Source organism: Equus asinus, chromosome 2 (assembly GCF_041296235.1).
Source record: "Equus asinus isolate D_3611 breed Donkey chromosome 2, EquAss-T2T_v2, whole genome shotgun sequence".
Lineage (NCBI taxonomy): Eukaryota > Metazoa > Chordata > Mammalia > Perissodactyla > Equidae > Equus > Equus asinus.
Genome location: NC_091791.1, coordinates 158,331,458 through 158,353,660, shown reverse-complemented (window position 1 = coordinate 158,353,660; position 22,203 = coordinate 158,331,458). Strand labels below are relative to the sequence as shown.

At 40.0% G+C, this 22,203-nt stretch overlaps 1 protein-coding gene across 9 annotated transcripts in view; it reads left to right on the top strand.

Moving 5' to 3' along the window:
- CDIN1 (CDAN1 interacting nuclease 1) overlaps window positions 1-22,203 on the top strand; it is a 208,426-nt gene that overhangs the window by 173,770 nt on the left and 12,453 nt on the right. Inside the window, exon 11 of one of the 9 annotated variants that reach the window (XM_014847318.3) lies at window positions 21,574-22,164. The exons of 6 other annotated variants lie outside the window; for them this stretch is intronic. In XM_014847318.3, the coding sequence (XP_014702804.3) occupies window positions 21,574-21,583 (10 nt within the window). In that variant the 3' untranslated portion in view covers window positions 21,584-22,164. Of the gene's footprint in view, window positions 1-21,573; window positions 22,165-22,203 lie in introns of those variants that run through there. 2 more of the 9 variants (XM_044765191.2, XM_044765192.2) reach the window with 2 other exon arrangements.

The following is a 22,203-nucleotide window of genomic DNA, read 5'->3' as shown; positions in this document are numbered from 1 at the left end:
TCAACATGGATGTGGCTAGCATAACTGAGAAAATGTTTTTAATTGTATTTAATTTTAATTAATTTTTATTTTGAGTTTAATAGCACATGTAGCTAGTGGCTACCATATTGGATAGCACAGCTCTAGATCTGGGGTGCAGACACATCTCATTCTTACATAAATGGCTGGGACATTTTAAGGTTCCCCAGAGATCACTAGACTCAACCTTAAAACATGGGATGAAGTAATTCCTAGCAGAAAAAAGAACAAATAAAGCAAAACAAAAGCCAAAACATGGAAGAGTTAGAGAAGTTGGCACAGTCAGAGAACTGCCTCTGATTCTGTACGGCTGGATAGTAGTAGTATTTGGTTGGTTGGGAAATTGGTAGGAAGCGAATTTTCTGAGACGCAGGCTCCTAAAGAATCTCATAAGCCTTGACAAGAAGCTGGGAGTTTACCCTCTAAAGATGTGTATGTCAGAGGGTATGATAAACGATCTGGGATCAAAATTCACTCAGCAATTAAGCCTTTCAGCCTCTCTGGCCAAGGAGAAACGCCTTCAGGGTGTTGAAGGTGCTCTTGCAATCCCAGCAGCTGCTCTGAGGTTGTTTAAGAACTCTGACAAGTGGTTATCTGTGCCACTTGGCGCTGTCTCCAGGCCTTGGCACCTCCAAGAGCCACTTCCCGAACACCAGAAGCACGGTTTGGCATGGGATGTCCTCCTGAGGTTGAACTGGATAGAGATTTCTTCACACTCTCTGCAAGATGGCTACTGTGCAGTACTGGGTGCCCCAGGGAGGAGGCCTCTTGGGGACCTGGGTGCTGGGGCACCTTCTCACAGCCCCGGGCACCTGCCAGCAACTAACTGACAGGAGCGTATGTAGTGGGTAGAGGGGTCACAGTCACAGCCCCTAAGATAAATGGAGACACAGGATTTAAATTTAAGGGAAGGGTCTCCAGTCCTCCTCAAATACTTGCTAAGGGTTAACGAACTGGAAACCCATATAAAGAAAATAGAACCTATGCCATCTGGTTTTTTCTTTCCCCCAATTAAAAAGTTCAGCTATTTGGAGGGGAAGTCTTTGCACCATGGGTTTTTCCTTTACTAAAATTTTAAAAGTATTTCAAAACGTGGATTTTCATGGACCTCAAACATTCTAAAACGAATTGAACGAAGAATTTGACTTCTCACCTAGCAAGAAATAAAGTTTTACTTTGAAGAGTTAGGAGGACTTCTTTGCCAAAATGGTCACAATCCATCTTTTTTCCTTATTGAAAAAAGATACTAATATACTATTGGGAGTTGTTTTTCCCTATTTTATCTGAATCTGTGATCTCTGCTTTGATTTGAATTTTGATGATAAAATACTTACAAGTTTGACTCTTAGGAGAACCCGGTGGATTCCGTGGACTTGTTCAGGTGTGTGGTGACTCAGGCCGCCTTATACTCTAGTACTGATTTCCAGGAGAAAGAGAGTGAAAACTAAAAAGGAAATAAATCTGCCCCATTATTAAATTTGTGCTCTTGACGCCTGCTGCTGTTGCTACTGTAACAACTGGGGTTAAACTGTCACTTTGACAACTTGTAAAGCTCTTTATCATAGAAAGCACGAAAAATCAATGCCGAATTACCTCAGGAATATTATTGATGACCTAAATGTCATTTTCTGTTTTTATTACTTTTCATTGTATTTAGCTTGTAATTCAAACTGCTTTCTAATTAATTTGGTTTGGCTCAGTTGGAAATAGAAAAAGCTAACTATCTAATAGGTGACACATGTCACAGAGAAACCTTACAACATCCCCATTTCCCCAAGATCAATCAGCCATGAAACAGCTTACCAAACTTTTGTTTTTCTAGCAAATTCTTAAGAAATACAATAAAATTAAATTTGTCTAGTCCAAAGAAACGGGGAGAAACATGAATGAGCAGAAGTGACCCCAAAGCCCAGTTTTATCTGACTATAATCTCTCTCCTGGTTGTTAAAATATCCTAGAGCACTCGATCATGTTGCATTTTAATTTTCGAGCCGTGCGTTGTGTTAGCAAAGTGCACATGTTCCTGATTTGAACTGCAAGTTCCCGGCTGTTAACCAGAACTCTCGGCTGGCCCGGACAGGGTCTCACGTAGGTCAAAGGCCCAGCGCCTACATCTTGGTTCGATCTTACCGCATGGAAACCAGAAGCCTGGGTCAGGGCGGCAGTGCCTATGACCGGCCCTGATTAGATTAGGCCTCCATTTATCAACTACACAGAGAGTACACTTAACCTTTCAACTCAGGAGTTTTGATAGATCTTTCTTTTCAAACGAAAAGGTGAATGTTTTTCTGCCAAAGTCTTGGTCCAATAGCAATGAAGTGTAACATACAGCTTTTTCTAATTTCAGGGACTACCAGGTTGCAACAGAAACAACATGTAACATGTACCCTGGGAAGCTTTCTATCTGTTTTCCAAATTTAGAAGTATGATATTTTGACATTTATGGAAAATTACTTTATAATGTTATGTCCCTTTCATTTTTTTATAGGACTTTAATATTTCCTTTGGTTTCTACCTAGATTTATTTACATATTTTATTTATTCATTGATTTAGGTTTAATAGGCTAGAGTTATTTTGTAAATTAATAGATTGATCCATATCTTGAAAATCTATATGTGGAAGGAGCAACAAACTACTTTTAGAAATTTGATTTCTTTTGGGGCTAGTCCCGGGGTCGAGTGGTTAAGTCTGCCTGCTCTGCTTCAGCAGCCCAGGTTCGCCAGCTCAGATCCTGGGCATAGACCTAGGCACCACTCATCAAGCCATGCTATGGTGGCATCCCACATAGAAGAGCCAGAATGACCTATAACCAGGATAGAAAACTATGTACTGGGTCTTTGGGGGGAGAAAAAGGAAGATTGGCAACAGACGTTAGCTCAGGGCCAATCTTCCTCATCAAACAAAAGCATACTAAAAAAAGAAAAATTTGATTTCTTTTAATTTCCCTAAGTATTTGGCTTAAATATTACTTCAAAATATTACTTCATTTCTTCAGAATGCACTGTTTAATTGTCTATGAAATTCCCATTAAACTTCTAACGAGACAGGTTGAAAAATACGGTTTTAGAATAGGTTTTTCCAGTTCAGTCCATTCACTTTCTCCTGAGGAGCCTTGGATACCTGGGTTCCTCACAGATCTGGGTTCCACCAGGAGCATCCATGGCCCACCAGGTCTCTGTTGCATAGCCCCTGGGGCAGCAGTGGAGGTGATGGGACCAAGGCATGGGGAATGTTTGAATCACTAGGAGGGACTCAGACATCCTTGTTCATTCGTTTATTCACTAGTTTCTCATTGAGTGTCTACCGTGTTCTTGGCGCAGGGGTTTGGGTGGGGAATGAAAAGTCCCTGCCCTCTGGGAACCAACTTTCTAAATTCTTCTGCATCAGCGTCCTTGTCCTATGCCAGTCCAAGGTCATGTATAACTACCTGCTGTAGCCTTCAAGATAAAAGTACTCTGTGTGTTTAGAGGGTTACTTTTCTTGTCATTACATTATTTCTGCAGTATGCCTCTTCAGTTAAGTAAACTCAGGCAGCAAAGAGCCTTCAGGAGAAATAATTCTTTCCTTGCATATAAGAAAGATAAAATGAGCTCATTTTAATTACCTTAAAAGTGGTTGCCTACCTGCCCATCATAGTGATCTTTTCATTGTTTTTGTGGAATCTAAATCTTAGAGCCATTTTGAACCTTTTCTAAAACATGAGGTGGTTTTGCCAATTCACTTTATGTGAAAATAATTTTTAAATTTTCTATTACATTTGTAAACTTAGAATTTCAAAACTTCTGTGTGAATTGCTATTTCCATCTCTTTATCTCAATAGTTTTGATGCCAAACTTCTGATCTTGAGGTTATATCATTTTAAAGGTTATTCTGAATTTGATATTTACCAGAAAAATAAATACATATCAAAAGGGACCATCATTTACTGGGTTGTTGTTGATGGACACATTTTTTATGGTGCTTAATTCACTGAATATGTATTTGATAAGTCAGTCAGTAATATTTACTGAGCCCTAAGTGTGAATAGAATAAAATATTTTTATAATTGTAGCCAAAATTAGTGGCAGGGGAAAAAAGAAATATATGTGCATAAATTATTTTTACAGTTTTCTCAGTTTCTAAATAAATCCTTGCACCTTCACAACCTACCAAACTCACTTCTGGTCCCCTGATGTTGGACAACCCTTTTTGAGCTACTCTTTGTTAATTTTTAGATTGAGCCAAAAATAATGATTCATTCCCTCTTTCCCCCCTGGTTTCTCAGAAACTAATATAATATTAAGTATTTTATATTTAAGGGTTTCCAGCTTCTCATTATCAAGACCACACACTATCAATCATTCAAACATCTAATCAACATTCAGAAAACATTTATTGAACACCGACTGCATACCAGGCTCTGTTCTAGGTATTATGTCTAAGTCTTAAGATTTTTGAAGGTGATTGGAAAAGTGTGGCTGATGACCCAATTAATTGTACTGGGGAGACCTCTGAATAATTCCTCTTAGGTCTGCCCTGGCTTGATTTTAGAATGATTCAGCCCCTTGTGGAGAGAATTCAGTCTTTAGCACACTCAGAGAGGTAATCCTGAATGCCAGATACCAAGTTAGCACAGGCCTGGCTTAGACTGATTATAGGACCTCTACCACCCTTACACATACATTTTCTGGATCATTGGCTTTGTCACAGTCAGCTTTCTCTTGCCTCTCACCCACTTCTGTTGGGAAGTTCTGAAGCTGCTGACCCCCACAGATGGATTGGGGCCACAGGAAATCAGGAGAGGATGAGAGAGACCTGGGGCCAGCCTGGAAGCAGCTCGAGGAAGTAGAGAGAGGGGTGGTGGCTCTTGCCCCTAACAACGTTTCATTGAGTCTGAAACTCCTTCTTGTGGTTGCTTGTCTTTTTACCCCCAGCTACCAACTTTTCTTTCTGTTTTGCCTTTAATATAAAGTATTTTAGTGGCTGGCCCGGTGGCATAGTGATTGAGTTAACACGCTTCATTTCAGCAGTCCCGTGCTCACAGGGTCGGATCCCCAGCACGGACCTATGCACCGCTCATCAAGCCATGCTTTATCGGCATCCCACATATGAAACAGAGGAAGATTGGCACAGATGTTAGCTCAGGAACAATCTTCTTCAAGCAAAAAGAGGAAGATTGGCAACAGATGTAAGCTCAGCAACAATCTTCCTCACACATGCACCAAAAAGTATTTTAATAAGGCTCCTTTCCACACAAGGCTTCTTGCCACATCCATATCCTCTGCAATCCTTTTATTCCTCTCCTTGTGCTTATCCCAGAGAAACAGTATCTACGAGGCTTGATTGTGAAATGTTTCTTAGAATTAATCAATAACACCTTGAGGTTTTCCAGCGTAATTTGTATATATTTATCTTGGTCTATAGTACACATCTCTCCAGCATGCAATTTTGTGGTTGTTTGGATGTTGGCAGGTTTTAGGGGTGGGAGGAGAGGAAGTTATATTTTTAGCTATAGTGACTCACTCTGTAAATGGTGTATACCGTAGTCTGTCCTCCAGTTGATTTACTGCATATGGAATCAACTCACTCTAAGTACACTCTACAATTTCAGTGGTTTACAAAACCAATAAAAATATAAAATGCCGAAATAAATATTTAAGATTCCTTTTCTGCGTTGCACTAAAGATATGATGAAAATAAATTTTAAAAGAAAGTATTTGCACTTGAGGAATTCAGGTAAAAGTCATGAAGCTATAATTAAAAACAGAGTTGTAGGGGCCAAGTAAAATTTGGGGGAGACAATTAAATTTTACTGTTCTTCTTATTTTTATCTTATATTCATTTAAACAAAGCCACTCTTGATGGACCATAAAATACACCATATGTTGTCACTCTAAAATAAAGTTCTGTGTTTCAGTCTGGCATGTCTGCCATGTGGCTGTATGCCACCACTTTCTGCATCAGAATCCTTCTCAACACACGGCTTCAAGGAAACCACTACTAATCTGTTAGAGTTCCCAAAACAGATGAACCTATTTGCTGTCTGACTTTTAGATGCATCCTCAGCCTTATTCCTCCTTCACAGACCATCTGCTGTAGCTGGGAGAGTTGCTTTTTCTCTTACAAACATGCCCGACCCCTTCATCAAAGACCATCTCACAACCTACCCTCTACATAAGTCCAGTTTTTTCTTTAGTGTTCAAATCCCACTCCCTACAGAAAGCCTTTTCTGGAGACTGTAGCCCAAAGGGAGAGCTCAGTGGTTCCCAAACCTGGCTGCACATCAGAATTTGTGGTGGCACTTGTTTAACATATAGATCCTGGAACCTGCTCTAGACCTGCTAAAGCAGACTCTGGGTCTGAGACCTAGGAAGATGCATTTTATCAGGCGCCCCAGCCCGCTCTGATATAATTGCCTGGTGTTCTCCATTGATGTTTTGGGAACCGCTGGTGTAATAGAAAGAAGCAATAATTTTTGAGTTTGTTGGACCTACCTGCAAATTTTAGCACCTGCACTCACTGGCTGCCCCAGTTACCAGACTTCTCTGGGACTCAGGTCCAACAGACTGCAAAATTACATTGTGTTTCCCAAATAAGTTTTGAGGAGAAGGATGCTTATATAGGTTTAAGAAACCACTCAACCAAGTTGGTACATCAGATCGTGTGAATATAAGCATCTGAAGGTGGCCCAGTGAAACAGAGACTGCTTTCTGAGTGGCTGTGGTAGCCGGGTTCATTCTATGTGGTGGTTACACTGTACTAAGTATCAGCAGTATTTCTCTCTCCTCCCTCTCTTAAAGTGCAACCAGGTTTTCTCTCTTTAATCCAGAACTCTCAGTCGTTTGTGCTTAGAATGGTCTCAAATGGAGAGTAAGTCTCACTTTCCTGTGCATTGAAGTATCCCATCCCATGGTGGGTCAAGACAGGGGACAACTGTGTGCCAGTTTGGGACCTGAGACTCTTTAGATATTTAAGTAGATTTCAGTGTCGTTTAAGTTGGATTTTTCACTTCTTTATTCAGGAGAAAAGAACATAGAGTCTTAGAACTAGAAGGAACCTCACAAACTATCTCATTCAGCCCTCTGGTTAAGTCTCAGTGACTTCGTGCCAACAAATGCTTGGATCAGAAAATCTCATTAGTTCACCAGGATGAGTTGGGAAACGTACTTGAAATGAGACATGTGTAAACCAAAACTGTAAAACATTTTAAATTGTTTTAAACTCTTGGTTTAACCAATGGTGGCAATTACTCGTAGTAGAATTATATTAAATAGTATAGTTAGAATCCTATTAGACAGGTGGATTCCTTTAGAAGCTACTATATTCAGACACACACCTCCACCCCCTACCCTCTCTCTACAGCTTTTGAAAAGGAAACCTTTGTTCTTCCCCCTAAAAAAATGGTTGATTTGATTATCAGCAGTGAACAACTCTAAAGACTTAGTTAAATGAATTGAAAAGTTATGATTAACCCGTTTGCTAAAACAAAAAGTAAAATGTATCTGTCTCTTATTAAGTACTTGTTATGAGATGGATTCTGGGCCAGTGATTTTTATATACTTTAATTCTATGGATATCTCTTATTAATCTTTATAACCATCCTTGGAGTAGATGCCGTTATTTCTATTTTACTAGGAGACCGGAGGTCTGCTCAGAGTCAGAGAACTAGTAAGTGAACTAGGAATCCAGTCTAGGTGCAACTTCCAGGGTGTTTAACAGCAATTAATGTCATTAGACCATGATTTAGGCTGAAGTTCCTAAAATTTTGAATTAAATGTTAATTGCAACCATAGACTTTCTCCCTGTGTAACTTTGCACATATGCAAAATTTTGCATATAGTTTCGAAAGATTCAAGAACTCCCTGAAACTCATGCTACCCAATGAGTACGAACCTCTAGATTAGCTTGGCAGTAAAGATTGTTAAATAACTACAAGATAAATAAATAGATTTTTCATGTCCTTCACATATTGATTTTAGCATTTATATGGGAATAGGAAGGAATAATAGTCTAGTAAATCTGATACGTATATTCCATTGGGTTTATATGTTACAACTGGGAGTTCAAGTTGCTCTTTTTGAGTGGACAGAGATACCATTTTTTTAGACTCCTTTTGGTTTTTTGTTTGGAAATCACAATCTAGGACTCATTTTTGCATATAGAAGTACGATAGTAATAGAATTGAAAAATACTAGAACCAAGAGGGTCCTTAGAGATTATCTAGTCCAACCTTCTCATTTACAAATGAGGAAAAAGGGCCCAGAAAGTCTCTGAGGCTTAATCAGAGTCACACAGCCAATTAGAGTCAGGCCCAGGCTTGCAGTCCAGGACTTCAGATTCTTGTTCCAGTGCTTTTCCTACTACATTGAATAAACCATTAGTTCATGGCATGTACATCCAAAGAAACCATAGGTAACCATTTTGCATCTTGAGTCCATTCCTTTCCAAACTACTGAAACGTGTTCTCACTTGATTAAAAATAAAGTAGTAACAAGAGATTTAACACAGACATTCATTTCAGGCCTATAAAAGTTCAGATGGACGCTGGAGTACACATTCAAGAATATTACACAGGAGCCTTGCCAGCACAATGTGATTGGGAATACTGGCCTTCTGGACAGAACTGTAGTCTAGAGTATCAGAAGCTCAATCCTCTTTACCCAGATCAGTTACTCCTTTGAATCTTTGTTCGTCCACGAGCAGTTATTGGGCACCAAACTGTGCCAGGCCCTGTGCTTGGCCCTAGGAACACAGGGACACATGAGATGTAGTGTCTGTCCCTGTCCTCACAGAGATCTCAGACAGTGGAGGGTTTGGCAGACACAGCAGCCCTACAGCATTTAACATAGTGAGGGAGGCAGTGCACTCAACACCATCCGTGTTCCAAGTAGCATCTTGGAAGCATTCCTCCTCAGAAGAATGGCTTCTTATTTCTTCAAAAGGATTTCTCCTTAGAGGAAAATATTTTAAGTTTGTGTTAGCAGAGTATTGGCCGGTACATATAGTTTTTCCTTCAACAGGAATTCCTCTCCCAGAAGTAGTCATGGATCATAACCAGACTAAGAAATAGAAGCTTGTTTTCTTTCACAAGGCCAATAATTACCAACCTGGCTTTCCGAGGGTGTCTCCAGTTATCTTAAGGGACATTGAAAAAGTCCCAAAATAAAAGTAATTCTCATCCCCCCTTAATTTATAAACCAAGTGCACATAATGATAAATGCCACTGTATAAAATCAGTGGTATGGCAAAAACAAACTACGAGGAGGAGAGTTCACTGCTTTCAAAAGTGGGTGGATGGGTGGGTTTATTCTAGTACATCAGCAAAAATGTGATGATGTAGCAGCCATGTCATTTTGAAGAAAATGGATGAAAACTACATTTTAATATCTCTCAATCCTAGTCAGTCACTCTCTAAATTAACTAATAATTCAGCATTTCTGTTCTTGTTTTAAAATGGTTCTTTACTAAACCATGAAATGGTAATATCATTTTCAGATTTTGAATTTTTTAATATTTTAAGTTGCAAACAACTCGTTTAAGCCAGGAGAGAGGAAGCAAGACCATGGGCAAGCACGTTCGTGTGTTTGTGTGTGTGTGTGTGTGTGTGTGTGTGTGTGTGTGTGTTGATATGTATACAGGAGTTTTTCATCAGGGATTTCTCAGTGCATTATAATGCAAATTGCATTTTTAAACAGGCCAAACTATTGATGGCTTTATTGAATGGAATAATTTATTGCAGAAGTATTTTAGTCAGATGACATTTCATCATCAAATAACAGTAAACACAATAGCCATTTCCCATAAGACGGTTCTCTTGAGCCAAGGGCTTAAAAAAGAAAATAAAACTTGCCTTGTTCCAAACATAGCATTGTACTAAACAGTTGTTTATTCCACTAGAAAAGAAAAGAGTTCTGCCAGCCAGACATGGTGGACCAGAAAAACATGCCGCTGTGTCAGATCATCCCAAGAAATCTCCATTTTTCCCTCCTTTCCTAATAATGTTTGACAAGTGGAGATGAATTTTTAAAATCCAAGTCTCTTTTATGCCATTCATGGGGATAATACTACAAAATCTCTCCTTGGGTACTCAGAGTATTACAACATCAATGACCTGTCAGCAGCTGCATGCAGTTTTCCTTTTTAAGACTGTGTAAAGCTATGGTTAAATTCTAATTTTCTAGAATAGGTTTAAGTATGGCAAGAGCCAAAATTAGGTGCACTTTTCTTGCTAGAAATCAGACCACAAATTGTACATTGTACTTAACAAAGATGATTAAGGCAGTCCAGCCACACACCAGCAGTTCAGGAGACTAATTGGAGCATGCAGATTTGTGTAAAAACATATGTTGGGATTGGGTAAGCTGTTTTTTTTTAATGCTGTTTAAAAGGTTTTTTTTTGCAAGTTCTTGTAGGTAATTTGTACATTATCTAATTCTCCCCTAAAAGTCTAAGATTAAACTCATGTATGTCAGAGGTCCAGTATTTAGGCATTTTTGTCAAAATGGGAATGCCGTATTGGTACCTTTCTCCCAATTAGTTGGTGGCAACCTTTTTCACTTAGTAAACCTCAAAGTGTTTGGTATTTAAAGTTGTCACCTGGTGAAACCAGAATAACTTGTTTAAAATAAGGCGTAAACTTAGGAGCCAAAGAGAGCTGGAGCCTCTAAGCCCTGATTCATGTGAACCTCTAGTGAACACTTGGGAAATATAAGTTGGAATTTGCTGGAAAGTATGGATTAAAAATAATGCTCACCTAAGGGTTTGAGATAAAGGATGCAAAATACCTGGCAGAGTACCTGGCATTTAGCCAGGGGCTCAGTATAGGGTGGGGGTGGGCGTGGCTGGGGCAGCCCAGTGGAGGAGGATCAGTGGTGGCCATGTGGGGTGGTGGTGAACTTGGACATCTAGGCAGTTAAGTCAGTTATTTCAGGGGGAAAAAAATCAGTCTAGCAAGCAGGACTTGTTTAAAGGAGTTGTGAAGAGCTTCACACTGAAAATTCTTGCCATAGTCCCAGAATGTAATTTGGACAGTATTTAAGTAAAAAAGATGCAACAATCACTGGTCTTTGTGCCCTTACTTGCTTAAAAATATGTCTGCCCAAAATTTTCCTGTAGCCGTTATTGCATTTGCTTTGCAGCAGTGAAGAATAATCTCTCATTCTGTGGCTAAATTCTCCTATCTTCCATGAAGATTTTTGTGGTTGGAATTTAGTTGGATCTCATCTTAAATAATGCTTATCTGTTGCGTTATCCAATCTCAGATCTTTCCCTTTGGCTCTATTTGGTAAGTAAATCCCCCCCCTTTCTGTCTCAATTTATTTATGTGCTTGTTATCTCTCCTCCCCTCTGCTATTTTTTCCTCCAGTCCCATAAACATAATTGATGCACCATGGGGACTCTTGTAGAAATAGGCTGGAGTTCCCATAGGCACCATTTTTGAGACAATTCCCCTGCTGGTTTTGTAGTACTGATGTGTGTGACTTTTCCCCACCCAAGTAAAACAGTTGAGTACCGTTAACTTAAGTGATGCCTTGTTTTGGCCATGAGGAGACAGGTTATCTTTCTGAGTGATCTATGAGGTTGATTTCAGATGTCAGGGTGCTCCCCCATATGGTTTGGTTTGCTTACACAAATTCACCAAAAAGGGCCTCTATGGTTCTCACTTTTGTCTATTTCTGAGAATGGGGTGAATGATTACCATTTACATGGAGAAAGTTCCATGCCTTTGAACCAGCTAAGGGAAAATATCCACAAGTTAATCACAGAACAGCTAAGACTGTTCTCATATACTTAGGTTCCCATCCAACAAAATTATGAATGTAGTAATTTGCCAAAGAGGCACTGAGCAGTGATGACCACTAATTTAAATAATCTTTCTGATGTTCTTCTGGACCCTGCTATTAACTAAAGAGAAGAGTTGGGTGGGCCACATACTTGGACCCACTGGGCTTCCATTGTTTATCTGAAAAAATGTCAGATGATCATTGACATTCTGAGAGTGTGTGATTTACCCAGTGAGTTGAATAGCCATGTATTGAAGGGGAAAAATAGCCTAGGACATCTATGAGGCAGGTGGGTACAAAGGGCCATACAGATACAAGTGACACGTTCACATATATAGTTTAGTCCAAAGAAGAGCCACTGATCATAGCCTGAGCTAGTGATTGGCCTTGAGACTTGTCCATTCATTGCAACTTGAAAACTGGCTCTCCAGTGACTTGTGGAGAAACTGTTCCCCAACTTTGTGCAGATAACTAATTGGAAGTTGAGTATCTCTCAGGAGCTCAAATAATTTTTACAGAAAGAATTGGTAGTTATACCATAATTCTTGAACCTAAGATTTATCGTAACTGAGAAACTGCTTGCCCACAGTTTAATTTAACCCTCTATTTGTTATAACTTGTTAGTTTGACACACTGTATACCATTTAAACAGCTAAACCCACATTACTCATGATGGTTGCACATATACCTGGGAAAGACTTTTCAGAATATTGGCCAATATTTTAATAATTCTACCTAAAACCTCATTAAATTGAGGTCAACAAGTAACACCAAACATGGAGATAGATAACCTGTTTTGATATAATACAAAGCTCATTAGTCCTGACTTCCCATAGATTCCAGAGTTAAATGCTGACAGTGTTCATAAAGTAAGAGAAAATTAAAGTGAAACAAATAAGGAATATTTCTTAGTAAGCATGCATGTCCTTAATATAAAGTTGCCTTCACTTTTTAATTAGAGTTCAAGGCAACAAAGCTGAAAATACATATTATTAAAGTAACTTTTTCTTCCTTTAGATAAAAATCTAAGTTCTCAAAACTATCAATTTACAATATTGTTGCCGTAGTGAATGACTGGTACAAACTGGGTTATGTTCTTCGTCTCCTCCTAACTCTGCTTAATAAGAAAGCTACTGATCTTTTTTTTAATTAAAAAAATTGTAATGTATCTGAAATCATGCTAGATCTATAGATTTCAAAGTTGTAGTCATTTGTCCACTGTGTGTATAATGTATAATGTCCATCCCCCAGACATATCATCTCATGGCAACAGCCTCTCATTTTTAATTCTCTCAATATTATCATCTTTTTGTCTTGTGTCCTTCTGATTGGGTCTCTGGACACACCTCCCAGAAGGGCAATTGTTTTATGATAAACGAGATCATATTAGACCCCAGTATATAAGCCACCATATTCCAAGTACTGCCCATCTACCTCTAGCCTGCTCTCATTCTCCTTCCGCTCGCTCTCCCTCAAGCTCTGTTCTTTTCTTCGCCACCAAACATCTTCAGAGTCATCTGCACTTAGGGGCTCTACTCCCCACGTCTCTGCAATCTATTGACTGTAACTGCCATGTAGCACCTCCTTGTTAGACCAGTAGTGACACCTGTCCTTCTCTTGTCTGGCTGCTCTCCTCTCTTTGACACTGTTAATCCCAGCCCTTGACTTTGCGATCCCACTCCTTCTACCCCATTGACGCCTCTCAGGCTGCGCAAACTTTCTTGCCGGTTCCTCTCCCTCAGCTGCCCCTGAGAGTCTCTGCCCCAAGTTTCCATCCTCAGTCCCCTCTCTCTTGACTCCCCAACCCAATCTCGTCCACACGCCTGTCTTCAACATCATTCCAAATCTGTATCTCCTTGCCCTTTAACCCCTTTAAAATCTGTAATCATTTGAATATAACTTAAAAAGTTATTCAGTCTTTTGTTATTTGAATATTCTCTCATTGTATCCAGAATTATCTTAAAATTATAATGAATATACTTAACTCCCAAAAATCTGTTGGGTTAATAATATTAAAACATTTGATATATTCTCATCATAGCAGTATTGTGATCATACACATTTATACGTTTTATTAATTCTGAAACCATCAGATTTTAATTGTACTATTGATATAATCACTCTGTCACTTAAGGACTGATTTTTGTTTGGAAAATGTTACAGGTCCTTTTGTTTTAATTTCAGTCCCAATATATAGCTATAGGCATCGTAGCAAAACACTGAAATCAGGTAACATGTATAATGTATTTAATATCTCTCTAAATAAATTAGGAGAGTGTGATTATATTCATACTTTTTGATAGAAATTTTGCAACTTGCAAGTGTAAAATTGCACTAAGACCAATATGCTTTTACTTACCTGAAAAGGTAAAATGTTGCCCCACATTTAAAGAGAAATATAATAATAATTATATTTTAAAAAATAAATGAGTAGTTTGAACTCAGGCATGATTTTTTAAAAATTTTTAAAACTCTAATTAGTATATCCTGACAGATGAAAATTAATGTTACTTTTGGAGGTTTTAGGATACCTGACAAAAATCCCATTTTGTAGAATTTAAAGGTTTCTGTGTGGATACAAAGTGAGAAATAGTTTGTCAGAGGTGATGGCATCAAAATGTAAAATATCTTAATGTTTCAAAACAAAATTGTTACTTAAATGTATTTTAATAATGCTTAGCAATTACATCAAATTTGTAGCATTTAAATACTCTCTGAATAAGAATATTGAATCGTTTGATCTCCCCACATGAGATAAGATGCAAAATACAAGGACTTACTTTTTATTCGAACTCAACTGGAAGAGTAATAAATGGAAGAGAGATTGTAGGGTAAAATGGTGCAACAGAACTTTCCAGGGTTCCTCTGTCACCCTGGATGAGAAGTCAGCAGACCCCAATCCTAACTTCAGTGTCTTGCCCAGTAGTCTCTGGGGACTCACTTAGTGTCCCTAAATACTTCATCCTCCTAAATAACATACCAGCATTTTCTAGAAAGTATAGAACACCGTACAAATGTAAATCGGTGCTATTTTCTCGTAGCTCGAATGAAAGTGCCTTTACAGCTTAGTTGTTTGGTCCTTGAATCCAGATCTCTCCTCCTTTCAGCCTTATCTAGTTTAGCAAAATAATCTGCTTTTCCCCTTGTTTCCCAAAATATTAGGAAAGCAGAGGCTGCAGAAGTCCAGCATCCTCTAGACTCACTGTCTCTGGCACCTCAATTCCCTGGAGAATTACTGTCATTTGACTTGGGGTAATTTATGTGCAGTTGCCCAAAGAAACCCCCCAAACACAAGTTGAGGGGTTCCAAAATTGCAAACCGTTTTCTTGAGCTAATTATGTTGAATCCTTTCAATTAAATAAATATAGAAACATTTTAAGAAAATAAAGTTTAATCAAATTATGGTGAGCGCTTTTAAAAAAAGAAAATAGGCATTGAGGAAATATATACCCTAAATCTTCTGTGACGTTTTTTGTTTTTCATGGTATGTATTTTTTTTAAAAAAGTTTTAAGTGGTGAGTCTAAACAAATGAAGGCACAAAATGAGACTTTTTACTGTTACAGTATTACAAATATTTTATATTTGCTGAAGGGATGACATTAACCCTAACAAATTAAGGGAGAGTCAGTAAGAGAAACAAGCCCCTTATTTTAACCATCTCTCAACTAAGACTAAGACCGACTATCACACTACGAGTTTAAAAGGCTTCCTCTTTTTGTTTTCTCTTTCTTCTCCCCAAAGCCCCCTGGTACATAGTTGTATATTCTAGTTGTGAGTGCCTCTGGTTGTGTAAAAGGCTTCCTCTTAAAGTTATGCCCCACACTTAATATCCTTCTTCCTCGCGAAAGTTATTATTTCTGTCTTCGTCTGAAATGTCTGATCTCATGCTGGAGAGCTGGAGAGCAGCCTCTGACCATCTTGAAGGCATTATAGTTAAGAGTCATCAAAACTTGACGCAGAGACTCTTAGTTCTACCAAAGACATCCAGTCTAGAACCAGTGCATAATCTTGGGTGAGATAAAAGAATTCTTCTTTCAAATGGTGACTGTCATTTGTTTCTGTAAAACCATTGCTTGGTCCATAAATAAGCCTAAGGGGCATTATAAATGTGTCAGGGGCTCCGGGTGATTGATCTGTTGGATATATCATGGAAATAGACAAAAGCCACAAGGGTTGCTTCCCTCTGGAAATCGTGGTGGCAGATTGCCATATGTGTCCCCGTGAGGAGCCTAGCTGATCTAATTGTGAGTGTAACAACTTTAGAGACTAGACTTTAGTCTCTTAAGATCATCAGTGTCTTTCCATGAAGTCTAAATAAAATAGCACCTTGCTCCTCGGCCTCAAGACTTTGGCAGGATATCAGGACTGTTGCCAGCAAGCTTTCCCAGCCCTAAGTTCTAAATACATCCTCCCAGAGTTGCACCATTCAGAAGTATGGCTAAAAGTGGATTTGTGTTAACCTAAAAAGGTAAGGGAGGCGTGCCAGTGCTGTCACATTGCGTGCCACAAAGGTTGAAATAACAAATTTAAACTGAAAAGGAAAAGTCCCATGCCCGTTTTCCTGTAAAGATATTCTAGCAAACTCCCTGAGAGAAAAAACAAAGTGTGAAAAGCAGTAACTTTAACTTCCCTCTGACTGTGCCATTCAACACGAGTGGCTCTCCTGCTTGGGGCTGTAGGAAAGCTCGTCAGATAAACAAAGGAAAATTATAAAGTAAAGCAAATAATAGCACTATTTTTCAAACTATTCAGTGTGCTGTTAGGTTCAAGATCTAGACCAGACCTAAGCGAAATAGCTGTGCAAGGATACTCTGCATAACTTTTCTACCTGTCATTCATTTGTTCACCAAATATTTATTCAGTATCTGCTATGTGCTATGCACCGCTAAATGTCAGGTAATGATACAGTGGAGAAGATACTTGTCTTCATGGAACATGCTGTCCAGTGGAGGAGATAAACATTAAAAAAATATAAATATGTAATTGTAACACCTTTTAAACTTGAAGTTTGGCAATAAGAGTCCAGTTCATTTTGCCATTTTGCTTATGAATCCTTTAAAATCATAAATCAACATTAATTCCATAGATCCAAATAGGTTTTATAATAGCATATATCTGGAGAGTCATAAATATCTCTTTAAAAATAAATAGCAAACCGGGGCTGGCCCCGTGGCCGAGTGGCTGGGTTCCTGTGCTCCGCTGCAGGCGGCCCAGTGTTTCGTTGGTTCGAGTCCTGGGCGCGGACATGGCACTGCTCATCGGGCCACGCTGGGGCAGCGTCCTGCGTGCCGCAACTGTAGGGACCCACAGCAAAGAATATACAGCTATGTGCCAGGGGGCTTTGGGGAGAAAGGGGAAAAAATAAAATCTTTAAAAAAATAAAAATAATAATAATTTAAAAATAAATAAATAAATAAATAAATAGCAAACCTAGTTATCATTTACACAAGGCATTGGACCTAGTATTAGGAATTTTCATTATTTAATATCTAAGTGTCGAATGAGAGTTTGGACTTAACCAGTTGCCATAACTAGTTGGTCATATTTTTCTTCCCTTTTCCTTCAACAAGTGTTTCCTTAAATAGCGATAATGGATCTATGTTTGCAATGGCCCTTTTTATAATGGAGTGGGGTGGGGTTTCTCTGTCTTCAGCATTAAATTTTACTGGTCTGACAAGGACTTCAGCTACGTGAACAACTGCACAGAAAGTGAGGTCTTTTGCAAGCAAGAGGCACTTACAGATTACTTCAAATATCATCTTGCATTGGCCTTAGCGTGGCCTGTTAGTTCAAGCCCTAAAAATAAACACCTATTAATCAGCTAATGGCAACACGGGCGGACCAGCTCTCTGACTGTGGGGACCTCAGTCTAACCTCATTCAATAGCTTGTCTTATGTCACCCAGGATGAGGCAGGCTGCAGCCAGGAATGCCTCTAAAAGAAGACAGTCAGTCACAAGCTTAACTAAATGTTTAAAGTAACCTCCGTAACTCCTCTCCACACTGACAGATTGCTTTCAACTCCATGCAATCAAACCACAGCAGCAGCCCCACTGGCCTTCGTGGGGCCACCTTAGAGCCACAGAGTTTGTAAAGTAAAACTACAGGTTCGGGGTAGCTCTCCCTTGTCTTGCTTTTAATCAAAAAACAACCAGAAGGGAACTCACTCCTGGAAGTCCTTATCTTCATAAAATTTCACTAATGACTCCTGTTAAGTTAAATAAGGTTGCTGTGTAACTCACTAAGGAAACTGTCAGCCGGTCACCGTGTGCCCGCGGACTTCTCAAAGAATACAAGCTGGAGGAACCCCGTGGAGCTGTGCTGTGACTGTTTATATACATGTACTCTGTCCCACCTACTCCGGAAAGTTGAGCCCTCAGTATAGTTTTCAGAGTTTTTTGAATGGCAATCTTTTTTCTGGATGGAGTGGAAATGGGGGCGGGGGGGCGGTTAGATTTGTTTTAATGTATACTTTTCTTTAATGTGTTTACCCCCAAATAAGTGAGCTGTAGTAGATACTTTGGCCCTGCACAAAGTAAATATTTAGCTCACAGATTCCACACAGAAACAAACCCCGGGGTGTTTGGGTTTCAAGAAAGGAGATAGCCCCGGGGCGAAGGGCAGGCGTGCGCTCCGCCTGGGATTGGCAGGATGGGCTCCACTTGTGCACCACCCCAGCCCTCAGAGCGCCATAGTCTGCTAAACTGGGAGTGCCCTCCGCCCTCAGCAGCCTCTCTGCCCCCTGCTTTTCCAGCTGTATCTTCTGCCGTGCCCACAGTCTTTCTTTACTCTGACCTTTTCTGCACTGCCCCAAAAGTCCCCATGCTTTTTCTCACCACTCTGTCTGGGTGTGCCTCTCCCTCCACCTGAAGCATCTTCTCTCTCTTACCCAGCAGTGAACCTGACTTCAGACTCACTCTGAAGGTCACCTCAGTCTGCTCAGGGCCTTCCCTGACCTCCTCTGGGCTCCCGCAGGGCCTTCTGTGCAGTTCTCTTCCAGTGTTTGTCTCCTCCTGTACACTGCCTCTTCACCTGGTGTCTCTTTTACTGCTAAGAGCCGCTGGAAGACAGGGACTGTGTTCGCGGTGTCCCTGCATCCCCAGAGCATGGCATCCTTTTCGGGAAGGCAGAAGGTGGTGTTCTCCCTGTTCTGCAGTTAGGAAAAAAAGGAGAGGGAGCTTTGCAGGTAGATAAGAGCCCACCTTTAGAGGAAGGCGGTGGGGCTGGGTTCGTGCAGGTGCTGTCATTTGCTCCTGTGTGATCTTAACAAGTCACTTGACCTCTGAGAGCCTCAGTTTCCCCATGTTTCAAGTCAAAGGAATGCATTTTTTTGAGAGTCAGATATATTACTGTACAATTGGTGAAAGTATTTTAGGAACACTGAAGCATTCTGCCATCATCAGCTGAAGAATAGAACCAGAGTTTACTAAAGCGTGTCCTGTCCTTTGAATCCAGCCCTGCCGTTTTCCATACTCACACGTGATCCTTCAGCTATTACTTAAAAGCAAATTTCTCTGTCCTGAGTCTCATATTTCTTTTCTGCAGTTGTCTGATAAAGCATCTTCATTAACCACAAGAAAACAAAGGGTGAGGCCAGCTTTAGAAATGGGTGCTGGCTGCTGGGCTTCCTAAAGACCCATCGTGTGTATGACCCTCCATCTGCCTTAAAGGCCAGCCTCAATGTCCCAGAAGTTTCCTCTGTTCTTTTTCTTGGGGCAATCTCAAACAGCAACCATCTTTTGTCTCCTAAGTCAGAAATTTCCTTTGTCTTCTTTCCAGAGTCTTTAAATATTAGTTAAAAATGCTCAAGGTTGTTCCTTTTATGTTCTCTCTCTTTTCTTAAATATTAAAACCATTTATTACGAAGATGAACTATTACACTTGGTGAGACTTTTCCAGATGCTCTTGGTCTAACGGGAAATGTGTTTAGGATGGTATACCATGAAATCCCAAGACCTGCCCTGAAATTTGTGTGTGCAGCTCTTCTTTGTCGTGTGACCTGAGGGCTAAATGTGGGAACAGGCACAGTCGTGTTGTGTCATTAAGAACCAGAGCCTACATTTAAAGAAAATTTAAATCTTTGACATCACCAGGCACTTCCGTCAAGTCTCATTGAAGGAGAGTTTCTCCTGGCCCCATGAAGCTGATCAGCTTTTCTTTTTAAAGGCAAGAATGATTGTGGGAAATGACTTTCCTGATTTCTGGCAGAAAGAAGCATCTAATCTAGTTATAAAAGTAGGAAATGTTTTTTCGGGTTTTTTCCCCCTGAGGAAGATTCTCCCTGAGCTAACATCTGTTGCCCATCTTCCTCTTTTTGTAAGTGAGCTGCTGCCACAGCATGGCCACTGACAGACGAGTTTGTGTAGGTCTGCACCCGGGAACCAAACACAGGGCCGCCAAAACAGAGCGTGCTGAACTTAACCACTAGGCCCCTGGGGCTGGCCCTGTAGGAAATGTTTTGACTCTGGTTTACTCACACTTCCTACCCCTCAGTTCTTCATCTTAAGTTTTCTCCATGGTTAAGTTGGTGAAGTACTTCCCAGTACTGCCTTAATTAGTACTTGACTGACCCAGTCGTCTTCTTCCCAGTGGATTTATTTCCAGACCTAGAGCTACCCATTGATGGGTTGGGGATAGGGGAGGAAGGATGGGGAAGCTTTCTTTATTCCATTCCACTCTTGGGCAGAACTTTATAGTGGGGCAACAATGCATATAAACAAATTAAAGTGTTATGAAGCTTATTTATTCTCAAATCCACCTGGAACTCCAGGATACAAGTGCTATTATACCTGCTTTGTAGGTGGAGAACTAAGACACAGAAAGTTAACAATGGAAGGTGCCTTAAAGGTGATGTCTTCCCACCTCCACATTTTATAGAGGAGGAAGGACTCGTCCAGCATGAAAGAGGGCTTAAGTAAAGCATTTCTATTGAAACTAGACATGCAGGAGCCTTGCTTGAGATTGGGATGGGGAGGGGTTTGGGAGTGATGTTTTAAGGGTTTGAAAAAGTGTGTGGGGAAATCCAAAGAATGTGTTGCAGTATAGCGTAGCTGTTCAGAGAGGGATCTCTGCATGTGAAGGATGTGGATTCACATCTCAGCCACATTTGAGCTTTTTCTTCTTGCGTAAGTTACTTCACCTCTCCACATCTTAATCTCATTTGTTTTTTGTTTTTGTTTTTTTTTTTTCTGAGGAAGATTAGTCCTGAGCTAACATCTGTGCCAGTCTTCCTCGATGTTATATGGGGATCGCCACCACAGTGTGGCTAATGAGTGGTGTAGGTCCACGCCTAGGATCCAAACCCGCAAACCTGGGCCACCAAAGCAGAATGCACCAAGCTTAACCACTACACCACAGGGCTGGCCCCTCAGTCTTCTCATTTGTAAGATGGAACTAGTGAATTCAGTGCAGGTATAAAGTGAAATAATGTATATGAAGTGTTTAGCACAGTGCTGCGCACATGGTAAGCATTCAGTGTGTTAATTCTATTCATCATCTTCATTATGATCAGCTTAGCACAACTTTATAATAGTTTTCTGAAGATTAAAATACAGGTACTAATATTAGCTACTCATAGGACTTTTGTTTTAAGTGAGATAATCATGTAAAGAGCTTAGAAGAGTAGCTGACACATAATGATTGTTCACTAAATGCTAGCTGCTGTTATGGTTATGGTTATTATTATAAGTATGATTTTGTGGTATTATTTTAGTATTCTTTGAAGCTAGGTGATTAGAGTCTGAAATGGCTTAACTGCAGGAGCATTACACTTACTAGAATGCCTTACTCTAGTTGTGTTTAGTAGGGGATCAAACAGAAGAATTGGAAAGCCCAGAATGGAAGAGCAACTCAAAATCTGAAGAATGACAGATAAGATATTTTCTGCCATGAGGATCTGCACCACAACCCAAATCTAGCCCAGGATGACCTGCCAGCCTTGTCTAGCATTAAGGGCTGTTTCCAAGGGACCACCAGTTGCGCTCCCCTCCCATACATCTGTCTGCTCGTGCCTCTCCGGCCCTGTCTGTCCACCTCACTGCCCTGTTGGTGACTATCCTCTGGAGTGGGCCCAGTGTTGTGGCTTTTCACTCCTGCAACAGTTTCGCCATCATTTGAAAACTTTGCTGGCTCAGAGCTTTGTTGTACAGATCCAGCATTAACCAAGTAACACCTTTAAAAATAAAATCAGGTGGGATCTTTGTGGGCTTAAATTTCAGGTTTTGTAACCATACAGTTGACCTTCAAAGTTCAGCTTAACAATAAAGTGAGAATATTTGTATTCTTCGTTCCTGAGCTCAATTTTCTGTTTCTGTTTTGCTCTTTTGTTGTGCATGCCTCTTTAGGGGAAAAGGCAAGTTATAAATAAATTAAAAGCCTCACACCAACATATAGAAGCCATGAGACTCTGATTTTCTTAAAGGA